This window comes from Lontra canadensis, unplaced genomic scaffold (genome assembly GCF_010015895.1).
Source record: "Lontra canadensis isolate GAN:19392208 unplaced genomic scaffold, GSC_riverotter_1.0 scaffold88, whole genome shotgun sequence".
NCBI lineage: Eukaryota > Metazoa > Chordata > Mammalia > Carnivora > Mustelidae > Lontra > Lontra canadensis.
The window spans coordinates 658671-679643 of record NW_022631082.1 but is presented as its reverse complement, the minus strand read 5'-3'; the positions used below and the strand labels follow the sequence as shown (position 1 = coordinate 679643).

The 20973-nt window shown below is 62.1% G+C and overlaps 2 protein-coding genes across 2 annotated transcripts in view; both read left to right on the top strand.

The window, feature by feature from the left end:
• The window catches only part of LOC116882831 (zinc finger RNA-binding protein 2-like), a 2119-nt gene extending 876 nt beyond the window's left edge, over nucleotides 1–1243 (top strand). Inside the window, exons 2-3 of the mRNA XM_032883462.1 lie at nucleotides 345–462; nucleotides 894–1243. Coding sequence (XP_032739353.1) covers nucleotides 345–462; nucleotides 894–1243 — 468 coding nt within the window. The remainder of the gene's footprint in view (nucleotides 1–344; nucleotides 463–893) is intronic.
• A 32-nt stretch (nucleotides 1244–1275) lies between these two features.
• Nucleotides 1276–20016, top strand: ZFR2 (zinc finger RNA binding protein 2). Its single transcript, XM_032883562.1, has 15 exons — nucleotides 1276–1511; nucleotides 4376–4558; nucleotides 5958–6186; nucleotides 7247–7404; nucleotides 8255–8374; nucleotides 9728–9852; nucleotides 10484–10616; nucleotides 11285–11475; nucleotides 13863–14034; nucleotides 16366–16504; nucleotides 17380–17477; nucleotides 17924–18019; nucleotides 18514–18625; nucleotides 19157–19254; nucleotides 19827–20016. Exons 1-15 carry the CDS (start codon nucleotides 1350–1352, stop codon nucleotides 20004–20006), a joined length of 2196 nt encoding a protein of 731 aa, XP_032739453.1. The 5' UTR covers nucleotides 1276–1349; the 3' UTR covers nucleotides 20007–20016.
• Nucleotides 20017–20973: the final 957 nt, after the last annotated feature.

The window sequence follows — 20973 nt, the reverse complement described above, 5'->3', positions numbered from 1 at the left end:
CGGGGGGGGGGGGGGGGGGGGGGGGGGGGGGCCCTGCCTCTGGCTGTCCCTGCCCGGAGCCCCGCCCCCACGTCCGCAACTGCTGCCGTCCCTGCACTGCTCCTCCGAGGAGCTGTCTCCGAGCTAGGCATTCCGCAGAGCACTTCTGCTCTCAGATGGTAACATTTCCACGAGAGTGGCCACATCTGTGTCACTGGTCACTCTGTCCCCAGCTCCTGAAACGGCCTGGTTCAGAGCAGGAGCCCAGGAACCCTGGGAACACACACGCGTGGGGTGAGCGAGGGCACACCCTGCCCTGAGAGGCTTCCCCCCAACTCTTGTGTCGCTCTGGTAACCCCTCGCAGGACAGTTACAGCTACGGACCTCCGACAGATGCCGGAAGCTACGGTAGCTCTGAGAACAAACAGTATTACCTGCCCGCTGCCCGCCAGCCTCAGCTCACGGCCACGGCCTGCCAGCCAGGTGTGTTTCCGCAAGGAGCCACTGGCTTTACAGGGGGCGGGGAGGGGCCCCTGCAAGGTCACACTCCAAACTCTGCAGATCATCAGGAGGGCTGGGAGTCTCGGGCTCTTTTCTCCACTATGCCTGCAAGGCTTGGGTGGGGGTGGGGGTGGGGGTGGGGGAGAGAGGGCGAGAAGGAAAGAGGCAGAACGAAAAGGGGAGCTAACCAGGTTTTTTCCGGGAAGGCTTTTCCCCCCTGGAAGGAGGTGAGTTCTGCTGAGAACCTGGAGTTTCGGGATGGGAGAGCTGGGGGCTCTGGACTTGCAGGCAGTTGTGGCCAGTAGGGGTCTGGGGAGGCCACTGGCACAGTTGCGGGGCAGAGTGGCTCCCGCTGTCCGCCTGCGGGTTGTGGTAAAGGGTGGCTTTGCAGAGAGGTTCTGCTTGCCCTCCAGGGACTAAAGGACCTTCTGTCCAGCCCAGTGGAGGGTACAGCCAAGCGCAGCCCCTACAGCCAGCAGCCACTGCCACGGCAGGGCAGCCAGCCAACGCCCCAGCCTTGAGCTACACCGAGAACTACACCTACCCACTGGCGACCAGCGTTCTGCCCACGGCCTCTGTCTCCCCGATGCCTTCCTATGCCCCGACCTCCTGCAGCCCTGCCTCTGCCCCGGACACGGGTAAGATGCGTTCCTTTGTACCAGCGGGCACAGGCCATGCCTCTCGCAACGTCCTCCAAACCAACCCGTCTCCCTATGTCTGGTTTTTCTCTCTGCTTCCTAGGGCCTGCCTACCCGAGCTATGAAGCAGCGGTGCACTCGGCAATCGGTCCTCCGTGTCCCCTACCACTGCCCCTCCAGCTGCCACCGCCTCCCCAGCTGCCCTTCCCACTCCCCACACCCCCAGGTTCCATGTGGGGCAGCCCCGGAAGCAGTCCCAGGGCCAGCTCTGCCACCAGCAGCCTCTCTGGAAAGCTTCTGGCTCTCCCCAAGGCGTTGAAAGCCAAGGGTGGCCCCAGGGAGCCCCCACTTCACTACTGTGACATCTGTAAGATCAGCTGTGCTGGTCCCCAGGTCAGCTGTCCTCCACACCTGCTGAGCAGGCCCAGAGGACCTTCCGGGGGACCGTGCTGCCCGTCTTAGCCTGGGAGAGCCCCCTTCCCCCACCTGGCTAACCAGACATCAGGGGCATTGCCTGTCCCCAAAGGCCTGTTAGTAAACTAGCAGCGTCAAGTGCACATCAGGTTTGCCTTTCCCGCGTGCTTGTGGAGGGCAGAGGGGCAGGCACGACACTGACTGCTGGTGGCAGGATCGGGGTCTTGGGGCTCCCCTTGCCTGAGTTGGCGGCGGTGGGCAGAGCCCCTTCCTCGGCCTGCGATGGGGCAGGCGCAGCAGACACAGTTCCAAGAGGCGCCTGCGGGTGGCGCGCCTCGCTGCAGGGCCCTGGGTGGACGGAAGCAAGTGTGTGCGCGCGTGTGTGCCCGTTGTCTAAGGGAGATCCCCCAGCCACACTCCCAGATAACCCAGCTCGTCCTCTGGAAAGGTCATCAGACACGAGGGCCCTGCCTTCACAGGAATCACGTGCTAGTTTTGTCTTCTTTCTGAGAGAAAGCTGGAAACTGGAGGGGTGCATAGACCCCAGGATCGCAGGCCATCAGGGTGCGTGGGGAGACCCCGGAAGCCCCCATCCAGCCCCCACTTACCCAGGCGGGCCAGGGCCCTTTGCTATCTCCTGCGTCTCTACAGGCCTCTTGACTGAACCTCATGTACGCTTTTTCTGCCGTGAGACTCGCGCTCGTTAAAGGGAGGTTAGTTTTCTCTGCTCCCATCTCGGCTTCTCTGCGTGACTTTTATGCCGCATCTTGGGATTCTTGGTTCCTCTCACGGGTCCAACACCAGCCTCTCCTAATTCTAGACCCTTCACAACACTGTGTTGCCTGAGTGTGGGACGCTCCCCAGGAAGGGGACACGTGAGTGCTGTGGGGTAGGTTGGAGCCCAGCCCTGTGCTCCCTGTCACCGGAGCAGGTGTCGAGCTGGTCTCCTCGGGGACAGCTGCAGTGACAGGCTTTGCCCGAGCATGTCCCCACGCGTGCAGTGCGCCACAGAAATGTGACCTCTTGTTCCCAGCTTTTTGCTTAGGTCTGTAGCACTCTTCAGATTGGAATTTTTAAATAAATTTTATTTATTTATTTGACAGAGAGAGAGAGATCACAAGTAGGCAGAGAGGCAGGCAGAGAGGGGCCGGGAAGCAGGCTCCCCGCCGAGCAGAGAGCCCGATGGGGGGCTTGATCCCAGGACCCTGAGATCATGACCCGAGCCGAAGGCAGAGGCCTATCCCACTGAGCCACCCAGGCACCCCCAGATTGGAATTTTGACGGAGGACGTTGTAGGTTGCAGGCGGATGTAAGTCATGACTCAGAGACGTCCCTGTGTCCCCAGCCCAGCTTCCCCAGTGGCAGCCAGTCTCCCAGCCAGGGTGTTGACCTTGATCGAGGCTCCTGCTTACCCTCATGTCTGCAGTTTCACTTGTCCCCACGTGCACGTGTGTCTGGTTCTGTGTGCACTTACCCCCCGGGGCGGGCTCCTGCTGCTGCTGCCACCACGCCACCACCACGCCACCACCGCTGGGACCCTGAGACTTTCGAGCACTGACCCACCCACCCCCTGCCCTGTGCCCACTGCGTGCGAGGGTGTCCGTCCCTGGGCTCCCCGTGGCCCCTGGCAGTCCTGGTGCCTGTTCTCGAGGTATCTGTCTAGGTGGCCTCTCTCAGGATGGCCTGGTTGACCGTGTAGCCTCCAGGCCAGCCCTGTGGGGCCAGGGGGAGCCCTTAGAGCTGTAGGAGCACCAGACGGGCCTCTTCCCAATGCGCCCTCTTGGTCTCCCTCTCACACACTGAACACGTGTTGGCGGCGGGGAGTCCCGGGGCAGGAAGACAGTTGCAAACGGTTCCTCTTACTTTGAGCTTAGGACCCTGTGCTGCACATGCCATAGGTTATTTCGTGCCACTCACTGTGGCCTCTGCGTGTCAGGGGAAGGCCTGGGGCACGGAACACAGGACCTGGGACTGGAAATGAGACTGTGGTTGGTCGAAGCCGTGGGGTTTAACGGGTACGCGTGTAGGACGCCGGCTGCCTTACTCGCGACACTAGCGGCAGCTTCCCATTAGCGTCACTGGGTCTATCCTTCCAGGCTTTTCTCTGCCCCATGGGCTTTTACCCGGTATGTGTGTATGTGTGTGTGTGTGTGCACGCGCGTGTGTATTCTGTGGCTTAGGTCAATGTTCAGAAGTTTCCTGAGTTCCAGTAAGTACTGTCTCTGCCCCTGGTCTGCTCCAGAACCAGTCCGTGTCACTGGCCCGTGTCACCATGTTGGCCTGAGTCTTGGCATAGTGAGGGCGCGTGGGTTGAGCTGACCCGCTTGGAGTGTGTTCACTGCAGCTGGCCTCGTCTTGAGGGTTCCTGGAGGGGAGTGTGGGATGCCACTAAGAGCTTGGTCACCTGCCGGATGCCATCCGGTATTTCAGGCATGGCGGTGCAGCCCGCGGGGCCTGTGACGCACGCACCTGCTCTGGGCTGGCCCGCTCCGTGTGTTAGCCGCCTTCTGACAAATGTGCCCCGTGCGATTCAGGTAGCGGATGTCCTCGTGTGGTTTCTGAGGTCAGATCCTGAAAAGCCAGCATTTTCCTTCCAAGGAGCCCCTGAAGCCAAAGCAGCTCACCCATTTCTAGAGGAAAAAGAAACCTTCTGTGGTCCAGGCTGAGCATCTGGCCTGGTGACTGGGTTTAACGCAGGGGCACTCGCGCGTCTGTGTGGCCGGTGATCGGAGCAGGGGGCGGTCTGGGTCTCCCCGTGAGTGAACCGTGCGGGCGCATACACACACACACACACACACACACACACACACACATCTCTCAGACCTCTCTCACTCTGCCTGCAGACCTACCGTGAGCACCTGGAGGGGCAGAAGCACAGAAAGAAAGAGGCGGCCCAGAAGGCGGGCACCCAGGACAGTGGCGGCCCGTGTGGGGTGCAGGGGAGGCCGCGCTGCGGGCTCTGTGCCGTGTCGTGCACAGGGGCAGACGCCTACGCCGCTCACATCAGGGGAGCCAGGCACCAGAAGGTAGGAGCCCTTGGGGCCCGACAGCCGCGAGGGGGCCACCGCCAATGACAGGAAGCTGTTCCTACGGGGCCCCGGGCCATTGCATTCCTCCGAAGGGTGTCCCCCTGCCCCCTGGACCAAGGCGTGGAGCGGCGTGACGGCCTTGTCCCCAGACTGCGGAGAGACCACTCTGGGCCTTGGGCATCTACGTGTTTATAGAAACGAGGGCTCGGGTGTTGATGAGGTCAAACTGCGTGTTCCGTTTGGGGTCTGCTATTCAACAATGATGTCGATCCCGTTCAGTTGCACAGCTCAGCCAGTAAGTTTTCATGTCGATGTTGATAGCAGTGTTTTAATTGACAGGGAGTAATTTAATACCCGTGTTTGTAGTATCGATTACTATTGTAATATGAACATTTTCCTGTGGCCTTGAAAGTGCCTGTATTATGTCAGCTTATGGAGAAACCTGATGGGATTCCCCCGCCTGAGAAACGGTAGGGAGACCCCACCTCTCTGCCCAGGGTCTGCCCTTGCCATGCTCCAGCGGGAACTTTTTTAAAAAGCAACAACCCTTCCCAAATGGTATTGATAACCTGCAAGGTACTGCTTGCTTAAGGGGTGTGTGTTGCCGGCAGGAGGAAAGCCTGGCTGGACACCAGCTTTAAGTCATGTAGTTAACGGAAGAAGGATTAGGAAGGCCCCTGTCTCAGGGCCCCACACAGAACCTGCCACGCTCCCTCCTGCCCCCGGGGCCTTTGCTCCCACCCTCCCCCCTACCCCCAAGCCTTTGCTCCCACCCTCCCCCGTGGCTGGCCCTCCTCCATCTCCCTACTGCAGAGCTGGGCCACCCTCAGATCACCTTCCTAAGGGCCTGTCTTGTCCCCTCCTTCGGCCCAGCCAGAGCAGGCTCTCAAAAGCCTGAGCGAACTCAGGAAGCCCGCAGAGGCGAGAGCAAACGCACAGAGGAGGGGAAGCAAGCAGGAGGAGGAGAAGTGGGGGAAGGGGAGGCCCGGGCCTGGCTATTCAGGGGTGCCGGCAGGAGAGCTGGGACCCAGGAAGCTGGGACCCAGGAAGCGGGGCCGTTCTGGGGGCCGGGGAGAACCTGTGGCCAGCTCTGGGCAGGGGCAGGTCTGGGCTGTGAGTGTCAGAGACTTGGAGCCGGGAGACAGTTCTGAGGCGGTTGTCCGTGAAGATGCTGCCGGCTGTGAGTGCAGTGAATGGGGCCTGGAAGCGGGAAGCATGTTCTAGCAGGAGCGATGCCTGCGTGCGAGCCAAGGGCAGGCTGCTGGGGCCTGGGACTGGACCTGCGCGCTCCCTCCCCGCACGTTGCATCGTCCAGACACCAGGTGCTCTTCCTGCCTCCCCAGGAGGTCTGATTGGGGCCTGGCGGGGGGGGGGGGGGGGGCTGGGTCTATTCCAGGTCTTGAAGCTACACACGAAGTTGGGGAAGCCCATCCCTGCGATAGAACCTGTGCCTGGGGACTCCAGCTCGGCCAAGGCCACCTGCACCAGCCAGCCGGCCCCCCTCACTGCGGAGAGTCCCCCCGCGGGCTCTGCCAAGCCCACAGCCCCTGCCGGTCCCAGCGCGTGCACCCTGACCAAGCCAGCACTGACCAAGAGACCGGCGGCTTTGAAGGCCACGAGTGTGGGTACGTGTCACAGCCCAACGCCACGCCCAGACTCACTCCTCACACTGGGATTTCAAAGAAGCGCTTGTCCCCTTCCCTTGTGGCATGCGTGCTAACCATCACCTCTCTCCAGAGGGCCCAGGCCCTGGATGGAGGCCAGGGGTGGGGGAAGGCAGCCTCTCTCTGCCACATTCCGGCCGCATTTGGGCCATACCCTTAGGAAGCATGGACAGAGCCCGTGGGGCGGTGGTGGCAGGATTCACGCCCTCGTGCTCAGGGTGAACAGAGTGGGCTCTGATGAATTATGTGGGTCTCAGGAAATTGAGGCGGGCTCCTGGGTCCCCCACCTGCGGCCCCACCTCCCCTGGGTGTGTTCTGCCCTGGGGGTGCGGATCGAGTGGCAGCAGCTAGGGCCCATGTAGACTCACACTCCGCCGACTGCTTCGTGGCATTGCCCCTGTTTGCCCTCCGCAACTCTGGAAAGTAGGTTCCCCGTTTGCAGAGGGACAGACAGAGGTGAGGCAAGGTCACGTGCCTGGCGCTGGGCCACCTCACGCACAGTGGACATGGGATTCAGACCCAGGGCTGCCCCAGGCTCTGCTCTCCACCACCGGCTTTGCCCAGGAAAGGGGAAGAGGATTCATTTTAAGTCTCAGTGGCCCTGTGTTTGGAATCACCACATGACACGAACCGCAAACCAAAGAGCGGTGTGGTAACAGAGACCCGTCTCCCCTGGGGAGCCCATGCCAAAAATGCCAAAAGGGGGCTAGCTTGACCATGACTCTGGGTCCAGCTGGAAGAGTGGGGCGGCCACAGGCTGCTCCTCGAGAGGCCTCCCTGTGGACGCGTTCAGACGGGCACCAAAAGCTGCGTGGTGGGCTGGAGCTCTCAGCTGAGACCCAGGCTGGCATGAAAGGGGCCTTTCAGGACTGGGGATACGACCGACAGACGTCACGAGGGACTAAACGGGGAGCGGGAGACCTTGGTTTGCATCTCATTCCACCCTTCATGCGGGCAGACGGGAAGCCGGCCCTGGTTTCTGGCTGGCGCAGGTCGTGAGCAGCCCAGCTCTTCCTTCCAGGGCCTTCCAAGCCGCAGGTGGCGGGCAGCAGGGCCCCAGAGGGCAAACGGGCACACCCCGCAGCAGATGGGCCTGGAGGTCCACCTGCCCGAGGAGACTCTGCAGAAGCTTCTGGAAGCTGTGCCTCGCAGCCAGTGGGCCCAGGCTACTTGGAAGAGGTAACCGTGCCGGGCTTCCGCGGTGCCCCGGGCCGTCCGCGTGCCCCCACCCCCCCTCCGGGCTGTGGTGAGGGACTGCAGCTGGGGTCAGGCTTCAAGACCGCGCCCTGGGTCTCCATCTGAGATGTACGCACCTGTCCACGTGCAGTCCGTGGTGAGCCACAACATCTTACGGAACTCACTGGAAGGTCCAGGCACTGGGTTTTAGATCCTAGAAGGCAGGCCTGAGACACACAGAGACCTGGTATCCCTGGGCATCAGGAGCCCATGTGCGACCTCCGTGGCCACCGCCCTGGAGCCCGGAGCCTGCAAGGCCTGTCTGGAACAGTTTCTAGACCCAGATTTGGAAGCCTTCTCCCCTGGCCGCTTCCCTGCTTCCCGGGCTCCCCTCACTGGCTGAAAGGAAGTGGGCGTGTTAGCACTTCTGGTTGTGTTCAGCCACTTTTACCCCCCCAGATAGGAGCCCCGCCGGGGAAGCCCTGGCATTTTGTAGTTGAGACGATGACAAGGTGCGTGAAAGCCTCAGGGGGCATGGCAGGGCCTGTGATGGCTGCAGCTCATTACGGAGCCGAGGGGGGGCGCTCTGTGGACAGGCGGCAGGTGTCTGCACCCCTGGGTGGGGAGCGGGCTGGAGGATCGGGACAGGACAGTGGCCGAGGGCAGCTGGGGCACTGGAGGGTGTGTTGGTGACATGCCAGCTCCCCCAAAGCCCGCTTGGCAGGCGGGACACCAGCGCGCAGGCCTCCTGGAATGGTCCGGTGTCCCCAAGGGGACGGGGGGTGTGCCCCTGCCCGGGGAACCGGGCGCACTGCGTGGGTGGCGGCCGGCTCAGCAGAGTGCTGTGTCTCAGGTGCGCAACGAGGAAGGCAAGGTGGTCCGGTTCCAGTGCAGCCTGTGCGAGTGCAGTGTCGGGAACGCCACGGCCAGGGACACGCACGTGAGGGGCCGGCGGCACCGGCTGCAGTACAAGGTGTGTGGGCTGGGGTGGGGTCTGACCGCCAGGTTTCCTGCACCCCGTCCCACACCCCTAGCAGGAGCTCCGGGCCCTGGGGGCCTGTCCCCCACGTTCCCTGGAGACCGTGGCAGACCTGTCCCTGGCTGGGATCCCCGTGGCGTCTCTCGGCTCTGGACCCACCTGTTGCCGGAGGGTCCCTAAGCACACGGAACAGGCTCACAGATGCAGCCGAGATGGGGCATGGGGGCGACGGGAGCCTGGGGGCCACAGGTCGTGACCCAGCGGCCCCTGCTGCAGCAGGGTGACCGTCCTCCAGGAACTGTTCCTCCGAGGGGCCCGGGAGATGGGTGCTGAAACCCCTAGCACCAACAGGGCCTTGGCTGGGCTGCTCCACTCCCCACTCGGGGTTGGCTGTGGGCCCTTCGGCCCCGTGGGCTGCACCGGAGGAGGGGCTGAGAGCTTTCTCTCCCGGCCGCTGTCTCACAGGTTCACGGGACAGTGGGATGAGTTGTCGCGTGCACACCCCTCTTCTAGCTACTCCGTTGGGGTGTCACTCACGTGCCACACAGTTCACCCAAATGAAGATTATGGTTTCCTGGCTTTTATTGTGGTGTAAGCACAGAGCTGTGACCCTTAAGTCTCTCTAGTTCCAGAACATTCCATCACCCCAAAGAGAAGCCTCATCCCCATTAGCAGTCACCCCCAGCCCCCACGAGCCCCCTTCCCAGTCCGCAGACCAGTCTGTTCTGGGCGTGTCACCCGCGTGGACTCACACCCCGTGTGGCCTTCTGTGTCTGGTTCCCTCCCTGCGTGTCGTGGGCTCGGGGTCTGTCCCCGGGGGAGCGCATGGGGGCCTTGCTCCTGCTCATGGCCGAGGGACGCTCCTGTGTGTGGGGGACACACTGTGTATTGGTCCGTCCATTGATGGACACGTGGGCCGTTGGCAGGAGCAAAGGCCCCCCAGACAGCACTGTGTTCGGGAACGATGAGGGAAGTACCGTAAACTACGTTTCGCGGGAGAATCTGCGGCGCTGTTGAAAACGCAGATTGCTGGGTCTCACGGCGTTTCCGCTGAGTTAGCTTGATTAGAAATACGAACTTGACGTTGGCTCTGCAGCGACCCATCCGTGGTCAGCGAGGGCGTCCACAGTGGGGCTGGATTTCCTTCTTCCCGGGCTGCTGTGTTGCGGCCGCGCTCCCCGCGGGAGCTCCCTGTTTTGTGGGTCCCTGGAGCATCCAGGCTCTGGGGGATGGAGCCCCGTTGTGGAGTCAGCCGGCAGGAGGTTGTGTGCCGTGGGGGCTCCTGAGGCTCCTGGCACTTGTCGAAATGAAGGTCTCCCGTCTCACAGCCCTTCCTGCCCTTTCCAGAAAAAAGTGAACCCAGACCTTCCCATCGCAGTGAAGCCCAGCCACAGAGCTCGGAAGCTTCTGGAGGCCAGGCTGAGGAAGCAGAGGCAGCTGAGCAGGCAGCGGCTGGAGGAGATGCGGCGCTGGTATGCGGGGAATTAGGCGCACGGGGTCCCTGCCAGGCTGCCCTCACCCTCCGCTCGCTTTTGGGCACGAGGACCCAAGAGCTCGCCCCTGCAGTGTGGGCAGGGGACACCGCCCTCGGGGGAGACGGTAACGCAGGACAGCACAACCCCGCAGCAGTGGGGCAGGGCTCTGGGCTCCCATTCACAGGGAAGCCCCAGGTCTCTGTGCGCCCTGACCCCGGCGTCCCCTGACCACCGACACATTTGTCACGTCTTCCTCCACCCTCTGGAGCAGTTTGAAAGCGTTTCCTGATGCTGTGTCTGATAGACGGAAGATCTGGACAGCGTCTGAGCTGGGGAACAAAGCTCAGGACAGACCCGGGGCTGCAGTCACCCCCTCCTTCCCCACCTGTTGCCCTTGGCCTCTGTCCTCCCAGCCCGCCTCGGCTCAGTCTCCCTGGGCCTTGGCAGGCGTTGGGGCAGGCCCCGCCTGTGTCATGGGCCCTGGGAGCCCCATCAGGTGGCGACAGCCCTCTCTGGTGGTCCTGGAGCCCCAGCCTCGCTCAGGCCCTGGAAGAGGCACGCTTGTGATGCGGCAAGCCCAGTGGTCCCACAGCCGCTTCGAGCAGCTTTTCCCCCTGGGTCCCTGCAGGCGCCAGGAGCTGTGCAGGAGGCGACTGGAGGAGGGGCCTCAGGCCCCCGATGAGCAGCCTGGACCCTCTTCGCCCGACCAGCACTCTCCTTCCCTCGCCAGCAGGCCGGGGGCACCGCCCGGCTCACCTCTGGTGGGTGGTGGCCTTGTCCTCATGCCAGAATGCCTCCCACTGTGGAGGCCCCGCGCGCCGGCAGCCTTCTCAGACCCTCCCTAGAAGGAACTGAATCCCGGACTCCTCCAGGAGCGAGGAGCACAACTCTGAGCCACGGCCCCCGAGAGGCGCCCAGGGGTGGGAGCTGGCAGGGCCTGAGGGTCACAGCCCAGCCCAGTCACTGGTCACCAGCAGGAACCCCAGGCCCAGGGCTCATCACCGGCCACTGGAGTTCCCTTGGCTCCCAGGCCCAGGTCACTTCCCTCCGGAGCCCTTGGCCTCTGTCCGTGCAGGCTGGGCCCGGACTGGATGGGAGCCTCCTGTTCCCACCTTGCTGGGGGGAGGCACCCCGCTGAGTTGGCTGCAAAGCCTCTGGCTCCGAAATGGAAGGACATCACCAAAGGGGAGCCCACAGACCCCACACAGTCCCACATCCTCGCCAGTTCACCGCCTCATGGGTCCCCATCCTTCCTTCGCCTGGCTCTCTGCTGCCCCTTGCCTGTCACCCCCAAAGCCAGCCTGACTCTGGAGGCTCTCCAGGGCCCCCTGCTGCATGTGCCATGCCTCAGCGGGGCTGACGTTCACCTTGTCCCCTGCGCGCCCGGGGCCTCGCCGCCTGCTCATGACCAGCCCGTCTTTCCTTGCAGTCCGCACGGCGGCCGGAGTCCAGCGATGACCGGCACGTCCTGTGGAAGCACGCGGCCATCTACCCCACGGAGGAGGAGCTCCTGGCCGTGCAGAAGGCCGTCTCCCACTCGGAGCGCGCCCTCAAGCTGGTGTCCGACGCGCTGGCTGAGGAGAACTCCGGAAGCCCAGTGCACGCGGGCGGTGAGCACAGGTAGTGGGGGGTCACTCTCCATTCCCCAGGCCCCGGGCCGACTGAGCGGGGCAGGGAGGTCCCCCGGGTGGAGGGTTGGGGTTCTGGACAGGACATGGCTGGCAGGGGGGCCAGACGCCTCACTCTGATTGGCTTTGAGCTCTCCGAGGTCCCTGGGACTTCCCAGCCTGCGGGCAGAACTTTCCCCAAATGGACACTTCCTATCGAAGGTGCATCTAGAGATGTTCCTCATGAAGGGGGAATTAGTCTGTTTCTCATCTGTGAAAGGGAGACCGAGGGTGATTCTGACCCGTCCTCTTCTTCTGAGGGTCGGTGAGGTCCCCAAGCGGGAGAGCCCCCGAGCGCCTGCGTGAGTCACTGTTACAGTCGCTGTGGCAGTGGGGCACGGAGGCCTCTCTATCTGGGATCTGGACGGAGTCCGTCTTCCAAGTCCTTTCTCTCTGGGTGGCCGCCCTTTTATGATGCTCGAACACACCGTGCAGCTTACGTCTCAGCCACGCTGGCGGGGACCGTTCCGGGAGCACGGATGACCTTGTGCGCCCATCACCCCGGTCGGCCTCCGCAGCTGGTGGAGATCTGTCCTGTTAAAGTCTGTGCGTCCCCGCCCCTGCCTGGCACCCCCACCCCGCACTGCCTGTCCCCAGGGCTCCACCCATGCTGGACACCGCACGCGTAGGCCAGAGGGGTCCTGCAGCGTCCTTCCTTTTGCATCTGGTTGGTGCCACTCAGTTCCTTCTTGTTAGCACAGTGTCTGCACCCTGGGGGAGCGCACACGTGTCCTCGCGAGTGAGCTCCCCTGGCCTTCTCTGGGAGAGGGCCCCTCCTCCACCCACGTGGTCATAGAAGCAGGGGTGCGCCCAGCCCCCCACCGGCATCCTCACGCAAGGTGGCAGGGTCCCGTTCCAGCTTGACGTGGGTGTTGTGTGTGCACGCCCATGGCGCTCAGCCCAGCCCCTGCAGACTCGTGCCGTCTCGTGACCACAGATCGGCCTCCACAAGGTGCGTCCCAGAGCTGCCCCTTCACGGCCCCACACTCCCCCTCCCCAAAACCTCGCACATGCCGTGTGCTCGGAAAAACAAAACCGGCCTCGTTCCCCCAGCTTTCACGTGACATTTCCGTCCTATCATGTGTGCAGTGGTGGCCCAGAGGCCAGGAGCTGGCCCCAGAGAGTGCGGGTCCCATTTTGACATAAGAGAACCGTGGCGCTGTCACACTTGAGCAGCAGTCCTGCACCGGCGCCAGGAAAGCAGGTTCCCACAGAGATCAGACTGTGGGTTTGGGGCTCTTTGGTTTCACAGTGGGTGTGAATTGAGATCCAGGTTGATCGATGAGCCTCTGAGTCTTTCGTCTGCAGCCCGCCCCCCACCCCATCCCCTGCCCTCTGCCCTCTCTGGTCCTTGCTCCAGTCCAGCCATCTCCCATCGCGTGGTGCCGGTGACCTCCCGGCCCAGTCCTCTGGGGGGGGGCGCTGGGCTCCAGCACACGTAGTCCAGAAGCCGACAAGAAATGTATAAATGGGGGCACCTTGGGGGCTCCCTGGGTTAAGCATCTGAGTCTTGATCATTTCACGGTCGTGAGTTCAAAGCCCACGCTGGGCTCCTCACGTACAGCCTACCTAAAAAGAAAAAAGAAAGAGAAATACATAAATGAATTAAAAAAAAAAAAAAAAACAGCTCCTCCTCTCCCCAGGAGTGTTACAAAGCGAGCAGCAGCCGCTCCTGGAGCCGCGAGATGAATGTGCCCAGGCAGAGGGCCCAGCAAGGGAGAGCCTCATGGGGCTGGAGCACAGGGACCAAGGGAGGCTGGGGGTTGGGTTGGGAGAAGCTGGGGTGTCCCCCACCTCCCCCCTGCAGAGGGGCAGCACCGGGAGGGGCCGTGGGGCAGAGGCGAGCTCAGGCTCCCACTGCGGCAAGCTGGCCTGGGCTTCAGAAGGGCAAGCAGGGGCCCTGGTCAGTGTGCTGTGGGGCACGGCCTGAGGGGAGAGGGCAGGCTCCCAGCCAAGGAGCTGAGGTGCGGGCACAGTGACCTTGGAGATGCTTAGGAGGACACAGAGCCCAGGGCCCCAACTGGCTAAGACCAGTGGGTGGCACCAGCTGGCTGAGACCAGTGGGTGGCACCAGCTGGCTGAGACCAGGGGATGGCCATTGGTGGCCTCCCTCAGAATGCAGATTATCAGGAAGGAGTAAAAACCAGCAGTCCTTACTGGGCACGTGCGACTTGGTAGGCTTGTCCCCAGGGGCACAGGCCCATTTCACAGATGGGGAAACTGAGGCAGAGGCCCCACAAGGAGCCCATGAGCATAGGAGCGGAGGGACCCTGGCGGCGGCCCCTTCTCCCAACCCCTTTCCCCTGTGGGTCTCACACATTTGCGGGCTTGTCTTGACAGTGGTGGCTCCGCCTCCGCACGGGTCCTGAAGGGCGTGATGCGGGTTGGCCTCTTGGCGAAGGGCCTTCTGCTGCGGGGGGACAGGAAGGTGCGGCTGACCCTGCTGTGCTCACAGAAGCCCACGCGCGCCCTGCTGCAGAGAATCTCGGAGCAGCTGCCCCAGCAGCTCCCGGTAAGATCCGCGGGGCCCGGGCGGCCACCAGACAGGATGGCCTTGTTTCCAGGCGATTTGAAGAAACAAGAGATGGGCTGTTGGACCCAGACTGGGTTGTTTTTATAGAAAAGTTGACGAGATAGCGAACTCCGGCGTTCCTTTATAAAGCGAGTCTAGGGTAAAAGAAAGGAGGAAAGTGTCCCGTCACTGCAGATGCCAACTTACCAGTCGTTACATGGGTGAGTGGAGCTGAGCCCGGCCCTGTGAAGACCTGTTTGGGGACCGTGGGAGGGACCTGGGCTCCTCTTCTCTGGACTGTCCTGGGACGATCTCAGCAGAGACGGTGATTGGCCGAGGACCAAGTTTACTGGGGCTGGGGGGGTGGTTCTCCTTCCTGGTGAGTCTTTTTCTGCATCCCCAGAAAATCCAGCACCGGGGCCCGCACAGACCCAAGCCTCCCCCCCAGGGCCCCCACTCTGGTCACGAGCAAGCTGACATCCGATGTGCCACTTATGAAGAAATGGAAATCAGATGCCAAGAAGGAGCACTGGCAGGGACGGGGGTGGGGAGGCACATCAGACAGGATGGGGGGAGCCATGTGTCCTGATAGGAATGGGGCCCTCTAGGTGGGAGCTAGAGACCAGGGGAGGCCTTGAAAGATGGAGGAGCAGTGGTCCATGTAGAAGGACCTGCATTTGTGGGGGCCTGGATTACACCAGGCCTGAAGGCCGTATAGGCAGGTAGGCCTGCATTTCTCAGGGAAGTGGGAAGACAGGAGGGTTTTGAGCAGAGGAGTGACACACCCCCACTTGACTGATTTAAATATTCCTTTTCATGGCTCAGTTGGTTAACCCTCAGACTCTCGATGTTTGTTCAGGTCATGATCTTGGGCTCAGGGGATCAAGCGCCACGACGGGCTCCATGCCCAATGGGGAGACAGCTTGAGGCTCTCTCCCTCTCCCGCCCCCTGCTGCTCCTCCCACCCCCACTCTCGCAGATGAGTGCACCAGCTCTTTATTTATTTGAGAATAAAAATAGATTTAAATAAATCAATAAAAATAGATTTAAATAAATCAATAAAGATCGATTTAAATAAATCAGTAAACACTTGTTTCCTTCGCACCCATGGCACGGTGGTTTCCTGCTAGCTACTGCAGGGCTGTGAGTGTGGCTCAGATGCAGCCTCACAAAGGCAGCCCAGGCTGTGGCTGAGCTGGCAGTGCCCCAAACCCCCAGTGGCGGGAAGCATTTGACCCCAGAGTCTGACTTAGGCAGCCCCATGCTGGCCAGGTGGGGAAAGATGGCTTAGTCGGGGCAGAGAGCATTTCTAGGGGTGTAGAGACAGCTGCCTGGAACTCCACGCAGCTCGGGGGCGCCCTGGCCAGGCATCTCAGAGACTTCAAAACAAGGGGAGGTACGCCATAAGGCCTCTCTGAGCAGTGCGCACTGGACCATGTGCCTTGGTTCTAAAGTCTCCTGGAAGGGCCTGCCTGTGAAGGTGACCCCTGCAGGGTACCCCCAGTGAGGGCCGGGGGCTATGCCTGGGCCCCTGTGGCAGGTGCTGACCAGAGCCAGAGGGGGCCTGGGTCTTGCCTGGAGGCCAGTCGCTGAATGGGTTTTCCCCATTCTCCCCTGCTGTGCCCAAATAATAGCTTGTTCCACTGGCAAAATCACCTTGCTGTTTTCACTTAGCACCTCTAGGGTCCAACCCCCTGTGCATATTTAAGGAGCCTCATTGCGTTATGTGGCTTGAGGCGCCCCTCCGTGTAGTTGGACATTCAGGTCATTTCCAGCGAGCAGGTAACCTTGTACACACGTGAGAGCTTATTCCAGGAGCAGAATTGCTGGCCAAAAGCTTGAGGCCAGATGCTTCTGGTAAATGTTGCCAGGTCAGCCTCCACCAGCAGATTATAGATGGCTGGGTTTGCCAGCCCAGCTGTGCCCAGACTGTTGAGGTCTGTCCTCCCAGGGGACAATGGTACCTCGTTATAGTTTTAATTGGTTCTCTCTTACCATGGGAGAAATTTGTGTTGTTGCATAAAGAAGGTCATTTCTATTTCTTTTCCTCAAGCTACCTGTTATGTCGCACACCAGTTTATTTTTTTAATTGGATTGCTGGCCTTGTTGTTGATCTGTGGGTGTTCTTTACATATGAAGGCCCCTACATACTGGGTTTGTTATCTGTGCGTGTTGCTGTGTAGGTGTGCTCCTGCAGGGTGGGGGTTACATGTAAATCCCTTGCCAGTTCCAGGCCCCCAGCACAGGGCCCAGCACTCGACTATCCTTGCTCGTTTACCTGTGGTTCTCAGCTGGGGTGACACGGACTCAGGTTGCATTCGCCCTTCACAGATGGTGACAGAAGACAAGTATGAGGTCTCCTCTGACTCCGAAGACAACATCATCATTTCCTCCTGCGAGGAGCCTGGAATGAGGGTCTCTGTGTCGGTCACCTCGCCCCTGATGCGGGAGGACCCTTCCATGGAACAAGGTGTGGCCAGGCCTGTCTTCCAAATTTGTCATTCTCGAAGCTTCTTCACGATTGTTTTGTCTAACCTTCTTCTTTAAGTCAGTTCATTTTTGTCACTTAAATTTTTCAAGAGGAGCACCCTTGAACCATTGGTGGAAAAGGTTACCAGTTGTCATAGTTATAAAAAAAAAAAAATACTGGGGATAGAAAAACATCATTAAATTCTAGCTGAAAGCCCCGTTAGGCTTTGCTCAGACACATGAACAAGGGGCACATGGGCAAGTGTGAGTGGTCCAAGGCCGCTGAAGGGGACTGGCCGGAGGGAACCCCCGCTGTGTCCCTCCCCCGTGGGGGTCCAGGGTCCGGCTGGCTGTCATTGGAAGGGAGCTTCGAAAGCCCCTTCTCGCAGACACACCCCTGCTGGCCCCATCGCAGCCTGAAGGAGGGGTTGGTCCGGGACATTTATGCACAAGGGACACTCCGTTCCATCGCCTGACCTCTGTCTGTGATCCAGGGCCTCCTGGAGCAAGGAGATGGGTGTGGGGTAGTGGTAAGAAGGCAGGAGAAGGTCCCGCTCCCAGACTTGGGGCCTTCTCCATCAATGATGACACCTCTTAGAATCTGACCTACTTTCTCCCTTGCCGTGATGCACTTGGAAGTGCCTGGAAACCTGGCTTCATTCATAGCTTCCCACCTGAACCATAACTTGCTCACCACGGGACGGCAGAGGGAGAGGATTTGCAGAGAAATAACTTCTCTGGTCCTTGCAGTGTCCTGGAGGAAAGACAGTCCAGAGCCCTGGACCTTCCAGAGACCCAAGGGCTGGGGCCACACGGCCCAGTGAGGCAGGAGGAGGAGGGGAAAGGGCGCCATGCCCACATGCTCTTTCCTTCTAGAGAGAATGCAGGTGCCTCCGCTGGACCCAGGCGACGTCCTGAGCCTGGAGAAGAGCCTCCAGGCACTGGCTGCCCTCCGCCACGCCAAGTGGTTCCAGGTCAGGGGGTGGGGGCGGTGGCATGGGGGGTCTGCCCTGTTGCTCAGGGGAGTGGACTTGGGGTACAACCAGGAAGGGCAGCCATCTGCACGGCATGTCCCCGGCTGGCCGGCCGGCCTATGTCCCCCTGCCCAGCATGAACCGACACTCATGTCAGGAGCGTGCGCAGAGTCCTCGCTGCTCCGGGGATGGGGCTGTGGCGGCCCCGGATCCACCCGATGGTGGCTACTGCGGGCTCCGAATGGGGCCCGTTCGGTCAGCGTGGGGTCTTTTGGGGAAAGGACTCGGCTCCCAGCTGCCACGTTGGAGGCCAGCCGGCCTGTGCCGCCCCCTCCCCACCAATGAGTCCCTCCTGGGCCTGGCTCACAGCCCTGAGCGTCCGCCCTTGTGCCTGGGGCCCCGTGCACGTGATTCCCTGACCCCACGGTGTACTTCTTCTCTCAAAGGCTCGCGCCAGTGGCCTGCAGCCGTGCGTGATTGTGCTCAGGGTCCTCCGTGACCTCCGCCGGCGTGTGCCCGCCTGGGGGGCCCTGCCACACTGGGTAAGGCAGCACCACGGGCCTCGTTTTGCCCGAGACATGTGCCCCCCGCTTCCCAGGGCTGGGCTGTCCAAGCGCCTGAGCAGCAGCTCCTGTGCCCCCATCCCAGCCTCCGCTCCCTGCCCCGTATGCAGCGGGGACACAGCTCTTGACACCACCCCCTTAGGAACACGAGGTCCATGCTGACACCGAGAGGGGTGGTTTCCCTATAAGTCTAGAAACGCCCCCAAGATCATGCGTGTCCCTGCAGGACCCCTCCAGGCAGGGTGGCTCCCTGGGGGGGGGGGCGCCAGAGCAGCTCGGTGGGTCACTGGGATCCCCAGCTAAATGCACCAGGGTCCCAGAGAGCGATTCTTTTAACCCTTGGGATGCTGGCCCACGGTGTTTTTGTGCCCAGCCCGTCACTGCTGCTCTCACTCTGGTTCAGGTGGGAGGCCAGCTGCCCCGAGAGCTGTCCCCCCAAGTCACGGTGTCTCTCCTGTCCCCAAACTGCCCAGGCCATGGAGCTGCTGGCGGAGAAGGCTCTGAGCAGCGCGTCGGGGCCCCTCAGTCCTGGGGACGGCATGAGGCGTGTCCTGGAGTGTGTAGCCTCAGGGACACTCCTCACAGGTCAGTCCCCCCGGCCGGGGAGCCCAGAGCACAAGAGCATACTCAGGAGCCCCGTTCAAGGCAGACAGGAGGATGGGCGGACAGACCCAGAGGCTCCAGGGGAGGCACGTGGATGCACCCACGGAGGAGAGCGGGGCGCGGGCTGGGGCAGGAGAGGGGCCCGCCCTGGGGCAGCACAGCCCTGGTTCTCGGGGGTCCTCCTGTCCTTTCTGGAGCGCCCCGGGAGTCTTGGCGAAGGAAACGGCCGGGGTAATGCGGATAACGGGCTGTAGGCAGGGGTGTTCATGCCGTGTATTTTCCACCGCCAAGGGGAGACCCCATACCGCCCCGCGGTTGAGATGTTCGATGCAGAAAGGGGGTTTCCAGGTTGTTCCAGTGACGCAGGATGGCAGCAGGTTAAGAGAGTGGAAGCGAAGCAGGGACCCGTCTGTGTGGTCACACAGTGTAAGGGGCGCAGGGATGGACCCCGCAGTCGCGGTAGTCTCTCACGGGCTGCTCTCTCCTTTGCTGTTCCCACTGCCCCTCGCCAAGATGGGCCTGGGCTCCAGGATCCCTGCGAGAGAGACCAGAGGGATGCCCTCGGGGCCATGACATGCCAGCAGCGCGAGGACATCACAGCCAGTGCCCAGGTGGGACAGCGGCCCCGGTGACTCCACAGGAGTGGGCACGGGGGGGTGGCCCCCTGTCCCCCCCTCCCCTCTACAGAGTTGGGCAGCCTGTGGGTGACAGGACTGCTCCTGAGGGCGGGGGAGCCCAGCTCAGGGCCGCACACCCGGGGCCTCGCTGGCTGGGACTTTTCCCCTGTGCCCCCCGAGGCCCCCCTGCCCATGGTGTGCCAACACCCAGCCGTGGCCTCCAGTGTGACTGGTGCCACCAGCCCCGAGAACCCGGCTGTGGGTTCCCTTTTGTTGGCAGGGGTATTAGCTCTCCCAGCCGCCCGGAATCCATAGCGGGCCTGGCGCTTACGACGCGCCCCAAACAGGAAGCGCCAGGTTGTTTGGGATCTGATCCAGGGTTTGGGGTCCCCATAGAGGGGTGGGCAGGGGCTGATGCCCCGAGGGGTGTCCTGGCAGTGTCCTGCCCTCCGCTGACCCCAGGGATCCCCCTACCTCTCTTCCACGGTCGTGGGAAGCGCCCAGAGCCCAGGCAGCGTTGAGGGGTGCCCAGGGGTGGGGGCTGCTGACCGGCTGTCTGCCCCCAGCACGCCCTGCGCTTGCTGGCGTTCCGGCAGATCCACGCGGTCCTGGGCATGGAGCCTCTGCCACCCCCCAGAAGCCGGCCGGGTCCGCGTTTCCGCAAGAGGCTGCGGGAGGCGAGTGCGGCCCCCGAGGGTGACATCCAGAGGAAGCAGGGCCGGCCGGGCCAAGAGGGGCCCGCGTGAGCAGCCTCACCCCTGCATGTGAGTCCCTGGATTCATCCCGATGTTGGAACGTTGTGTTTTCTCCGTGGGTTTCTTTAAAAACACTTGTGTTTCAGTCCTCAGTGAAACCCTGTTATCAGGGCGTGAGAGCCGCGGGGGGACGCCCCCTCCCCACACTGCGGCCCCTGCCTGTGTGGGTTTCCGAAGTGTTTCCTTTGGATCCCGCAGCTGTTCGTGCCCTTGAAATCCTGCCGAAGGGCCTTCTTGGCTGGGGAGGCAGGCCAGGGAGAGCAGGGGGCTGGGGGCACAGCCTGAGGGCACAGCCAGGCCCCCAGCCTAGAGACCCCCCAGCCGCCAGAGGTCTGCAGGGCCTGAGCTGGGTGGTGTTTCTCCCGCTCTTGGACCCTCAGGGAGGGTGCTGGAGCCCAGCGGTGGTAAGGGCGCGGGCTGGGCGCTCCCCTCGCCCCCCAGAGATGTCCGTGACCCACAGCCGGCCCTGACCCCGTACTGACGAGCGCCATCTAACACTGCTGTCTGCCACTTTGCATTCAGGCCTGGGCTCTGCCCTCGTTCCCACTCGGGTGCGGCCGATGAAGGCCCAGGGCTGGGCCTGGTGGGCGTGGGGGCACCCCCAGCCCCCACCCCGATGTGGCCAGACTCCCTCTCTGCTGCGGCGGCGTTTTGTTCAGCTGCCCGGTGACCCTGATGGAGAAAAGCCCATCTGGGCTCTATCGATCCCTTCGGTTCCTTTTCTGTGTTTAGGGGATGGCGGGAGCGTGGCTGCCCGAGAGCTCGCAGGGGCCGGGGGTAAATAAATCATGTCTGTTGGCGTGGACTGTGCGGTCTTCCCTTGGGGTGCAGGTGTCCCTGTGGGGCCCTCCAGCTGCTCCCACAGGGCTCCGAGTAGGGCGCCGCCTCTCTCTCTGGGACTCTGGCCACAGGTGTGAGCAGCAAGGAGAAGTCCGAGGAGCTGGGCTGCCCAGAGGCT

Coding starts and splice junctions, on each gene's coding strand:
- ZFR2 (XM_032883562.1), top strand. CDS start 1,350: ATGTGGGGCAGCCCCGGAAGCAGTCCCAGGGCCAGCTCTGCCACCAGC. Junction 4,559..5,957: donor GGGGAGCCAGGCACCAGAAG/GTAGGAGCCCTT, acceptor GGTCTATTCCAG/GTCTTGAAGCTACACACGAA. Junction 6,187..7,246: donor TTTGAAGGCCACGAGTGTGG/GTACGTGTCACA, acceptor TCTTCCTTCCAG/GGCCTTCCAAGCCGCAGGTG.